The sequence below is a fragment of the Aythya marila genome, assembly GCF_965140915.1.
Source record: "Aythya marila genome assembly, chromosome: W".
NCBI classification, from domain to species: Eukaryota; Metazoa; Chordata; class Aves; order Anseriformes; family Anatidae; genus Aythya; species Aythya marila.
Genome location: NC_139081.1, coordinates 12,611,347 through 12,624,050, shown reverse-complemented (window position 1 = coordinate 12,624,050; position 12,704 = coordinate 12,611,347). Strand labels below are relative to the sequence as shown.

The following is a 12,704-nucleotide window of genomic DNA, read 5'->3' as shown; positions in this document are numbered from 1 at the left end:
AGAAGCACATCAGGAGGTAAGGCCAAAGCTGTACAATTGTTCCAAACACTGTAGTTGTTACCCCTTGTCTCCATGCTATAAACCCCTAAACCCTGCTTAGCAGCGTCATTGCAATCACAGGTGTTATTTGTGTCTTTGTACCAGTATGGCCTTTTCCAGGTTCCTGTAGCAGGAATCATCTGATATCCACGGCTACGTTCACTTTTGTAGCCACCTTTCAGGTTGATACACATTTGACTACAGATACCAGGGTTTTGACATTCATCAATGTCTCCACAGTTTCTCTTGTCTATAAACTCAAACCCAGCTGGACAGTCACATTCATTTATGATGCATTCCTCCAGGGGCTCATCACCCCAGTCCTTGCAGTCTCTCTGCTGGTTACACACTTTATTGATATCTATGCATTCTCCACTTCTGCACTTGAATTTGCCAGGTCCAGAGCACTGAATAACATTGTTACAGTTTGCTTCATCAGTGCCATACAGACAGTCTCTCACACCACTGCACTGCCTACTCCCATGGACACAGTTCCCATCTTCACATCTGAACTGGTCTGGCCTGCAGGTCCGAGAAGGGCAGTTAATTTCATCACTTCCATCCTTGCAATCAGGATCTCCATCACATCGCCACTTCTTGTGGATACATTCACCTGAGCCGCACTGCACCTCACTCGTAGAACACTTCACTGGAGGTGCAGGCTGGTGGCCACACTGCTCCAAAGATTCATCCGAGTGGTCGGAGCAGTCAGCATCATCAACACACACCCAGCTGATAGGGATGCAGGTAGAACTCTTGCACTGAAACTCATGAACACCACAGGTAGGAGGTGCACACTCCAGCTCATCGCTACCATCACTGCAGTCATCTTGAACATTGCAGACAAAGCTTTTGGAAATACATGGCCCACTACTGCATGTGAATTCTGCTGCACTACAAGTCACAATGCCACAATTCTCTTCATCTTCTCCACTGTCGCAGTCCTTTTCACCATCACATTTCCAGGACACTGAGATACACTGGGTTGACTGAGGACCACAGCTGATTTCATTTACCCGGCATGTTCTCATATGACACAGCTCAGCACTCTCATCAGACTCATTTTCACAGTCCGGATCCCCATCACACTGCCATCTATTTGGCACACACTGACCACTGTTGCACACAAAGTCAGATTCAGCACACGTCTTCTTCACACAAGCACTCTCATCACTGCCATCTAAGCAGTCTTCACATTTTGCTCTAGCACCGTCGGCAGCAGTGCACAGGCCGGCGAGGGCGAGCAGCAGGCAGAGTGCCCCGCAGCGCGGCAGCACCCACCGCCGCCCTGCACCTGTGTCACTTATACTGCTCCTATTACCCATGCTGTTGGTGTCAGTGGCATCCTCCTGGTACCGTTTCTGTCTTTGTCGCCCCTCACTCTCCCCCTTTTCTTTTTGCCACTGACCATTCACCACAAATGGATGAGACACATGATTACTAGTTAGGAAAGAGAGTGTAACGTCTGCTATACGGCTGCAGGCCGTGCCAGCTGCAACCCTAGAAGCTGTTTGTGAACGAGCCTGACTGACGGTGGTCATTTGGCGGTGTAATCTGCGTCTCTGCACTCCTGCCCTGCAATAGAGCTAAATCATCATTAATAGTCTGTAGAATGTGGCAACCCCACGGAATGTTATCCAGAAACATAGTTATAACACCCACCTGGGGACGAATAGTCTTATTTTTGCATTGCAAGATAACTTCTTATAAAAAGAATGCCAGAGAGAAGCAGCACAGCCGCTGCTGCCGCTGTCTCCATGGTTACGTCAGACAGGCTGCAGGGTCCTGATCTCCGCCCCTCTGCTCTGTGCCGACTCGCCACATGGTGAGGGTCGGCCGCCATTGTCCACTGACGCCTCTGGTCTCCCGTAGCAACTCGATCTCGGATGGCCCATATCGCACCGCGATTACTTCAATTTCATGCGATTACTTCATATTTCCCGCGTCCCCCCGCGATTCCGCGTCTCTCCGCGATTCCGCGTCTCTCCGCTATTCCCTTTTCCGCGTCTCTCCGCAATTCCGCGTCTCGCCGCGATTCCCTTTTCCGCGTCTCTCCACGATTCCGCGTCTCACCGCGATTCCGCGTCTCTCCGTGATTCCGCGTCTCACCGCGATTCCTTTTTCCGCGTCTCTCCGCGATTCCGCGTCTCTCCGCGATTCCCTTTTCCGCGTCTCTCCGCGAATCCGCGTCTCACCGCGATTCCGCGTTTCTCCGCGATTCCCTTTTCCGCGTCTCTCTCCGATTCCGCGTCTCACCGCGATTCCTTTTTCCGCGTCTCCGCGATTCCTTTTCTCACCCCGAGGCCGTTGCCCAGGTCGGTTAGTAGGGTGTTTCAATGCTTCTCTCTGTGCGGTGGTCGGCTTGCCGTGTGCCTCGGATCTCTGTCCCGGCGCCGCTCCGATGTCCCGGCGCCGCTCCGATGTCCCGGCCTCAGCCTGTTCGGGTCTCAGCCTGTTCGGGCGCCATATGTTGCAGGAAGCACGGCCGAAAGCACGACAGACACCAGTAGAGTCAGATCATGCTCCATTTTATTGCCCGAATAGCCTAACTTTTATAGAGAACTTAACGGGTGGACAGTGTTTCACACAAGATTATTGGTCAAAAGCACTCAGACAAACAGCTACAAGAAAACAACCCCACCTGCAAGAAAACAACCCCCTTGTGATTAGCAGTCACATAGACCTTGTCCTTGAGGCCAGCTACTGGTAACAATAATTTCCTGAATTCCTCAATCGGGCGATGTGGGAACACTGTCATGGGAACTTCTCATAGTTGCCCTGGTAGCTTGGTTTGCTCAGCTACAGCAAGCCATGGGATTTTTGCTGTTTCAAGAAATCCCTCAACACACCCCGATTGCCGGTACTATGCTGGATGTTCAAGGGAAGGGTCTCTTCTACGCATCATGCAACTGATGCTACATGGAGCAAGTGGGTTGCACTGATTACTCAGCGGGCTCGAATAGGAAACCCCAGTCGCCCAGGAATATTGGAAGTGATTATGGACTGGCCAGAAGGCAAATACTTTGGGATATCATCCGAGGAGGAGGTGGGTCGTGCTGAAGAAGCCCCACTGTACAAGCAGTTACCAGAGAAGGAGAAGAAATATGCCGTGTTCACTGATGGGTCCTGTCGTATTGTGGGGAAGCATCGGAGATGGACGGCTGCTGTATGGAGTCCTACAGGACGAGTTGCAGAAGCTGCTGAGGGAGAAGGTGAATCGAGTCAGTTTGCAGAAGTGAAGGCCATTCAGCTGGCTTTAGACATTGCTGAACGAGAAAAATGGCCAGTTCTCTATCTCTACACCGATTCATGGATGGTAGCAAATGCCCTGTGGGGATGGTTACAGCAATGGAAGCAAAACAACTGGCAGCGTAGGGGCAAACCCATCTGGGCTGCTGCTTTGTGGCAAGACATTGCTGCTCGGGTAGAGAACCTGGTTGTAAGGGTACGCCACGTAGATGCTCATGTGCCCAAGAATCGGGCTACTGAAGAACATCAAAACAACCAGCAGGTGGATCAGGCTGCTAAGGTTGAAGTAGCTCAGGTGGACCTGGATTGGCAGCATAAAGGTGAATTATTTATAGCCCGATGGGCCCATGACACCTCAGGCCATCAAGGTAGAGATGCAACATACAGATGGGCTCGTGATCGAGGGGTGGACCTGACCATGGACGCTGTAGCACAGGTTATTCATGACTGTGAAACATGTGCTGCAATCAAGCAAGTCAAACGGTCAAAGCCTCTTTGGTATGGAGGACGATGGCTGAAATATAAATATGGAGAGGCCTGGCAGATTGATTACATCACACTCCCTCAAACTCGCAATGGCAAGCGCCACGTACTTACAATGGTGGAAGCAACCACCAGATGGCTGGAAACATATCCTGTGCCTCATGCCACCGCCCGGAACACTATCCTGGGCCTTGAAAAGCAAGTCCTATGGCGACATGGTACCCCAGAAAGAATAGAGTCAGACAATGGAACTCATTTCCGAAACAACCTTATAGACACTTGGGCCAAAGAGCATGGTATTGAGTGGGTGTATCACATCCCCTATCATGCACCAGCCTCCGGGAAAGTTGAACGATACAACGGACTGTTAAAGACTACATTGAAAGCAATGGGCGCTGGGACATTCAAGCATTGGGATACGCATTTGGCAAAGGCCACCTGGTTAGTCAATACTAGGGGATCTGCCAACCGAGCTGGACCTGCCCAATCAAACCTGTTACGTACTGTAGATGGGGATAAAGTTCCTGTAGTGCATGTAAGAAATATGCTGGGTGAAACAATCTGGGCTACTCCTGCCTCAGGAAAAGGCAAACCTATTCGTGGAATTGTTTTCGCTCAGGGACCTGGATGCACTTGGTGGGTGATGCAAAAGAACGGAGAGGTCCGGTGTGTACCTCAAGGAGATTTAATACTGGGTGAGAATAGCCCATGAACTGAATTGTACCATGTTAATTACTATATAATACTGTATGTTATCACTACCATGACTACTATAGGTGACTAATTAGAATGTATGGAAAAGAGTGTAACCTGAGCATGACATAAATGGAATGGAATAAGGGGTGGATAGATGTCCTGGTTTCAGTTAGAACAGAATTAATTTTCTTCCTAGTAGCTGGTGGAATGCTGTGTTTTGGCTTAGGATGAGAAGAGTGCTGATAACACCCCGATGTTTTAATTGTTGCAGAGCAGTGCTTATACCAAGCCAAGGGCACCTCAGCCTTTTGCTCTGTCCTGCCAACAGGCAGGCTGGGGGTGCAGGAAGAGCTGGGAGGGGACAGACCCAGGACAGGTGACCCAAACTAGCCAAAGGGGTATTCCATACCATCTGACGTCATGCTAAACAATATATAGGGGTGGCTAGCCGGGGGGAGGGGGCCGGACTGCTCGGGGTTAGGCTGGGCATCGATCAGCGGGTGGTGAGCAATTGCATTGTGCATCACTTGTTTGTACATATTATTATTACTTTCCTATTATCACCATTGTATCATTATTATTATTATTGTTATTATTATTTTGTTATTATTATTTTCCTGTCTTATTAAACTGTCTTTATCTCAACTCACAGGCTTCACTTTCTATTTCTCTCCCCCATCCCAGAGAGGGAGGGGGGAGGGTGAGCGAACGGCTGCGTGGTGTTTAGCTGCCGGCCGGGTTAAACCACGACAGCAGCGTTTTCTTTTTCCTGTCTTAAATATGCTCTCACCGAGGCGCAAAACAACATCGCTTATTGGCTCAGCTCGGGTCAACAATGGGGCCCTTACCAAACATGGGGCAACTTCTCACAGAAGCCACCCCTATGGGCCCCTGCTTCCAAAACCTTGCCACGTAAACGCACTACATCCTGGTAGCTTGGTTTTCTCAGCTAAAGCAAGTCATGGCCTCCTTGCTGTTTCAAAAATCCCTCAACAATTCCCCCTTTTACTTTTTGAGCAAACCAAGCCTGATGTAACAGCTTAGCAAGTAACCTTTTAACCACACTTATTACAATACCACACACAATGATGATTAACACCACAACAAACAGAATCCTTAATCCCTCTTTGATCAATCCCAGTAACCATCTAGGCATTGTTCCAAACAAAGCCATTGATCGAAAGGATTAATATCGTGTTGAATCTTTCTCATGTGCTCTTTCAGGAAAGTAATGGATTTGTGAATTGACTCACTATGATCAGAAAGGTTCAAACATCACATTTCCTCAAAGTCCTCACACCCATGCCCTTGAGCCAAAAGCAAGAAGTCAATAGCAGCTCGATCCTGTAAAAGCGCATGTTGCAGACTATCTTGATCTAGTAACATCTCCTCAAGTATTTCTGTCGTGGCATTGGCTTGCTTCTCATCCCAGCATACCAATTTTTCTAAGTTAAGTGCGGCCACAGATGCCACTCCTGGCACTAAAATTGCTGATGCCGCTCTAGCTGCAACACCAAGAAACTCAACATTATCATTGCAATCTGGTGTGAGCAATGCCCATTTATGTCTGGTGATCTTACGCAACTGTGACAAGCTAGGAGCAAATATAGTAAGTTTACCTAAGTAACATGGACCTTTGGCAGCATTTGCAGGGATACCTTGCCAGGCCCTATCCCCGCAAATCAGAAAAACATCAGGAGGTAAGGCCGTAGCTGAATGATTGTTCCAAGTGCTATAGCTGTTACCCTTTGCCTCCGTGCCATAAGCCCCTAAACCCTGCCTAGCAGTGTCATTGTAACCACAGGTGTTACTTGCATTTCTGTATCCATATGGCCCTTTCCAAGTTCCTGTAGCAGGATCTCGGTAATTCATTCTTATTTCTGGTAACACATTTGGTGCTGCTATATTTATTGTTTGAAAATGAGTACTCGCAGGAGGGTCTTCTCGGTCACTAGTCAAACATAAGTGATTCAAGACAAACAATGCCTCGGACAATTGCTCATAGATGTCCCTGATTTCTTTTAATCTCGCTAATTGTTCCTTTAAAACCTGATGTGATCGTTCAACAATCGCTTGGCTCGTGGGAGAATATGGTACACCTGTAACATGCTTTACTCCCCACATTTTCATAAATTTTCTAACCTTTTTGCTAACATATGCTGGACCATTGTCCGTCTTGATCTGCTGTGGCACTCCCATAACGGCAAAACACACTGTCAGATGTCTACACACAAGGTGTGCTTTTTCTCCCCCCTGTGCCGTTGCCCATATGAAACTTGAAAAGTACCAAGACTCACATGCAAATATCTTTCAGTACCAAATTCCTGCACATGTGTTACATCCATTTTCCATACCTCAAGTGCCTTAACACCCCGTGGATTAATACCCAAACCTAACCCTGGTCCATGATGACTACAGGAAGGGCACGCTCTGACTATTCTTCTCGCCTCTGTCCAAGTAAGTCCAAACATTCTCCGAAGACCCTTTGCATTCTGATGGAACATTTCGTGCGACACTCGTGCACATGTAAAATCACTCTCAGGCCCCACTGTGACTATACTTACCAACTTGTCTGCTTGTAAATTACCTTCTGCTAACCCAATCGAGAACTGATGGCTACGTATATGGATAACACAGTAGGGTGCAGTTCTCCCCTGAATGGCATCTCGCAGCTGCAGAAATAATGACAACAACCTGTCCCTCTTAGTTTGCCGTATCAAGGCATCCACTATCCGTTTTACCATGTTGACAATATACAGAGAGTCTGAGATGATATTAATCGGCTCATGCATCCAGCACTGACAAGCCTAAACAACTGCAGACAATGCCAGTGTTTGTAATGAATCCCCTGTCTCCCCCAGAATTATGTATTTCTCCCAACTTCCGTTCTCGTACCACACACACATAGCCTTCTTACTTACTGCACCTTCATCAGTGTATACAGTGCGACCCACCACTGGTCAGGACGAAAGCCGTGGTACTACCTGCCATTTATATGATCTTATAACTTGCCAGAGAGGCCCCTTTGGAGTTCGGGACTGCACCAATCCTGGGAAACCTAACACAGCTTCTTGTAGTGGTATGGATTGCTGTAAACACCATTCCAAATGATCCTGAGTCATCGGCAGACTAATATCTCCTGGTTCCTGCCCTCTGATCTCAATACTCCAAGAGAGACCCTTATGTACTAACTCTGTGATAGCTTCCGCCCATGTTTGAATACTCGTTTTTGGCTGAATCAGTAGGAAAATCCATTCCAGAACTCGAAAATGCTGCCCTATCATTCCACCCTTGCCATCACCTGTTTCACATCCAAGCACCGCAAATGGATGAGACACATGATTGCTAACTAGCAAGGAGAGTGCAACTTCTGCTATACATATGCAAGCAGCGCCAGCTGCAACCTTAGAAGCTATTTGTGAAAGAGCCTGCCGGTGGTCAATTGTTAGTGTAATCTGCTGCTCTGCACTCCTGCCTCACAATAAAGGTAGTAATATAGCTAAGTCGTCATTAGTAATCCATACAATGTGGCAACCCCACTGAATATTACTCAGGAACATTTGTACATCTGCCAAATTGTGTAACACCATAGTTATATCAACTTTCTGTGGATGAATAGTAGGGTCTGATATTTTCCATCCCAAGTATAGCCATGGCTGTTTCCATTGAACCTTCTCTGGGGCTACCTTCAACCCTTTTGCTTCCAAAGTATCCTGAATAAACTTTAAATCTGAATCCTGGAAGCATTCTGGCCTACCAAACCGAATGTTATCCATATAATGGTAAATAATTACGTAACACCATGCTGTCTGAATTGGTTCTAATGCCCAGGCCACATATAATTGACATAATGTAGGGGAATTCCTCATCCCCTGCAGAAGCACTAGCCATTCATAGCTCTTTACCAGGGCCTGTTTGTTAATGGAGGGTACCGTAAAAGCAAATCTCTGACAGTCCTTTACAGCCTGTGCCACCACATCTGGTTGCCTGGACTGATCAGCTCTCTGTACCCTTTCCAACATATCCTCTACCAGTGCAGTTCTTGGCAGTGGATCTAAGATGTTTTGAGTTTTTGGGTTTGCATTATCAAACGCAAGCATTTTAAACACACTGCTTTTAAACTCTGCTGTTAGATCAGGATGATCAGCAATTGCTGCCCACAAACAATTGATAAATTCAGCATATGGTTCCTCAGGGGCCTGTTGTACTGATGTGAATGGAGGTGCTTCCTTTTCCCCTGGGAGACTAAGAAGAGCCCTTAGTGCGAGCTGTGCAGCTGCTTGGTGAATAATAGCAGGGAACTGCAGCTGAACCTGGGTATTGAGATAAGGACCCGTCCCTGTTAACATCTCTGCAGTAATCCCATACAGAGGGTCCCCTGGTTGACGCAGTCGACCTGCTTCCCCCTGTGCAAACCACAACCATTCCCTTTCAAACAATAACAATTGGGAAGGAGTTAACAATAAGCGCGCCAAGTTTTGACAGTCAAGTGGACACATTAGTTCTGCCCGGAAAATCCATTGAATTATCCGTTGAGCCGCCTGGGACTGTAAACCGTAGTCCGTAACTATTTTTCGAGCTTGTTGTAAAAGCTTCCAATCATGCGGCTGCCATGACCTGGTGCCTTGCACAGGGTCGATAATAAGAGGACAAGACAAAGATGTAGCATGGCAATGCCCTTCTATGATGGCATGACGTATGACGTCGAAGCACCTGTCCCTCCTTGGTGCCGACAGTGGTGTACCGACGGACAAAGAGGGAGTCTGCTCCGGTGGGGCAGACGAGAGAGGAAGCTCCTCCGAATCCATAATTTTTAAGTTCTCCAATTTCTCTATCAGTTCATGGAACAGCTCCTCCACTGAAGGTCGATTTTCAGAAGCTGCTGCTGGAGCTCTCATTGGTGAAGCATCCCGAGTGGATTTATTGCTGCCTGGCAGCGGCACGGACGCTGGCAGCGCAGCTTCATCAAGATTTTCTGGCGCGGGGGGTGGGGAGGGCAACCCCCACTCCCCATCAGCACTCTGTTACAATAGTCCCTTAGTTATTTCTGCTGATGATTCCTTTATTGAAAAGGTCATACCCCAAACCAGGATGGGTGCAGGAACCGACAAAAAGAATCATGCCAGCTGTGTTCCTGAGGTGTCAGATTTTGCACTCGGCATTCTGTTATTCCCAGACAGTACTGACAAAGCTTGCGCCACCGCCATTGCCAGCTGCTGTTCGGCTTTCATACCGTACAGCGCATTAATCACTGTGCGCCACATCCCACTTACATCAGTATCTAGCTTTCCACTTGAGATGGCTTTATCCCATAAGCAATCTCCTACATGCTGCCACTCATCTGGGCTAAACATTAGAGGGATTTCCTTCAGAAAACCCTCCTTCTGAGCCCAGTGCACCAAGGATTTGATCTTTTTTACATTGCAAGATACACCTGTCTTAGAGAGAATACTAGAGAGAAGCTGGATAGCTGCTTCCTCCTCCATGGTTATGTCAGACGAGCTGCAGGGTCGTGATCTCCACCCCTCTGCTGTGTGCCAACTCGCCTCACAGCAGCACTCGTCTGCTGTCATCACTGACGCCTCCTATCTCCCGTAGGAACTCGGCCCCGGATGTCCCGTGTCTCACCACATCACTATTCCACGTCTCACCACAACACTATTCCGCGTCTCACCACGACACTATTCCGGGTCTGTGCTCCAAGTCTCTCCGCGTCCCGCTTCTCTGTGGGTCTCTCTGCGTCTCAGGTCTTTCAGCGTCTCTCTGCGTCTCTCTGCATCTCATCAGCTCTCAGCCTGTTCGGGCACCATTTGTTGCAGGAAGGACAGCCAAAAACACGACAGACACCAGTATGGTCAGATCATGCTCTCCCTTTATTACCCGAATAGCCTGACTTTTATAGCAAACTTAACAGGGGCGGATGGTGTCTCACACAAGAATATTGGCCAAAAGCACTCAGACAAACAACTGCAAGAAAACAACCCCGCCTGCAAGAAAACACCCCCCTTGTGATTAGCAGTCACGTAGATCCTGTCCTTGAAGCCAGCTGCTGGCAACAATATTTTTTAATTCCTCACTCGGGCGATATGGGAACACTGTCATGGGAACTTCTCATAGTCGTCCTGTCAGCTTGGTTTGCTCAGCTGCAGCAAGTCATGGCCTCCTCACTGTTTCAAAAATCCCTCAACAAAGAAAAAAAAAAAAGAAGTTCACAAGTACAATATATTCAAGTAGAAGAAATGATATTTTAAAAAGAAACAGCATTTGTACCACTTGGGATATATGCCAAATGCAACTGGGTTTTATCTGCTTATCTGTTCACTGTGTTCCTCTACCTTATATTCTTTGCTATTCAAACAAAATGTCCATGTGGTCATTTGTGAAGAGGTCATTTGTGATTCAGATTGCTAGGGATGAAATCTTCCTGTCTTCAGAACAAGAGACTGAACAGCAGCAGTCTTCATGTTCCCCCCCCACCCCCACACTACATAGCTAGAGACATGCTGAAGGTGTGATCCAGAAATACATGTAGAAATAGAGTGAAATGGAAAGATGCACACTGATGGATGGCCTAGGAAGTCTCTGCTCCAGGTAAATCACATTTGGCACCTTGATGGTCCCTTTCAAATGTGAGAAAAGGACTCACAAGGAATGACTGTAAAGCTAAATTGTAGCAGGGTATCTTGTATCAGGACATTTGTTAACCCATACAACAGGTGAAAAAACATTGTTCATAAATCATCTGAATAAAAAGGAATGAGCAATGTTTTTTCAAGCAGTACTGATTGATTCAATTATTCTACTTATATATGCCAAAAAATCACGTCCATCATTTGGCCACCTGGCCTTCAGGTACCTTGCAAGAAGAGCAAGAAACTCCTGTTAGTCCCTTGTCATATCTGACACCTCCAGGTAGATGTTCAGAATGCCATAGGATATATAAAATATAATACAGATATAGTCACTTATATGTGACTTATACTGCTCTCTCATCAACTAGTTACTTGCTTTAGAAGTTACAGAAATTGAATTATTTAAGACATTATTTAAGATCACTTGATTTGAAGGATCTAAAAGTTAGGGACTCCATCGAAGAAGTTACTTATGTAGACTACCTCATTAGTAGCTACAGAGAGACTGGCACCTCCAAAAATGATTCATTGTATCTAAAGATAAATGTCTACGATGAATCACTCTCTGGAGGTTTTTTGCTGAATAGAGAGAAAATCTAACTAACTTAGAAACAGCAGATACCTCTTAGGTGGCTTATCTTGAGTGAGATAAATTTTAAGTTTGCTCATAAGTTTCTGAGGAGATTCCATAATTTTAATTAGTAGAGGAAATACTTTTTGGAAATAACCAGAGATGTCACGTAGGATTTTATTCTTTCATGCATTACCCTCAACAGCAAAAAGCTAGAGTTATTAGTTTTTGAGTATTAGAGTTATTAGTTACTAGTCATTGAATAAAGCAAGATCAGCAATCTTTCTCTGAACTTGAGGACAAGTGACACATTTCAGTTGAAACCATCTAGAGAATTTTTCTTTGCATTTGATCTGTGGTCTATACTACACTGTTTTAACCCTTAGACAGAGTTATGATTTTATACCTGTTACCATATAGAAGGGAAGCTGAAACTGAACAGGGTCCAAGGGGCTCCTGTTATCTGGAGGTCTAAGCACACCACAGGCACAGTACATCACAAATGTAGCACATATTCATTCTTAATCAATCGCTCTCTAATTTCTAATTCCGTGTTTCAGCTGCAGCATACTTGCTCTCTTCCAGATCCACAGGTATTCTGCAATTAACATTAATGTTCAAAGCCTGACAGACCCCGTCCTCCGTGGACCCAAATATCGGTCAAAATACATGGGGTCTTAAGGGTTCTTTTGGTCATTCTATCATATAATACTGGAACGTTTTTAATTTACTCTTTCATTTTCTGGGGCCCCTATTGTTCCAATTTCCAATCATTATTCCTAATGGACTTTCTGGTGGTATAACTGGTAATTTGCTCCCTTTATTCTGGTCCTTGGTCTTCAATTCTGTCTGACCCATCTAGGAATTTTACTATGGCAATTGCCACAGCCCTTGGTTACCTTAGTAAGAGTGTCTTGCAGGGGGTTTAGGACCTATCACCCACCCACGAATCCTATAGGAATCGCTTCGGTCCTTCACCGGCCAAGTACCTCGCGGGAGATTGGAACCGCGGTTAGAAGACCTCTACACTCGCT

The 12,704-nt window shown here is 46.5% G+C and overlaps 1 protein-coding gene across 1 annotated transcript in view; it reads right to left on the bottom strand.

Annotated features, from left to right (window-relative positions):
• The window catches only part of LOC309889508 (very low-density lipoprotein receptor-like), a gene marked incomplete at both ends in the record, with an annotated part of 98,147 nt that extends 91,512 nt beyond the window's left edge, over positions 1-6,635 (bottom strand). The window contains 2 exons of the mRNA XM_082782357.1: positions 142-1,242; positions 6,610-6,635. Of these exons, the coding sequence (XP_082638483.1) occupies positions 142-1,242; positions 6,610-6,635 (1,127 nt within the window). The remainder of the gene's footprint in view (positions 1-141; positions 1,243-6,609) is intronic.
• Positions 6,636-12,704: the final 6,069 nt, after the last annotated feature.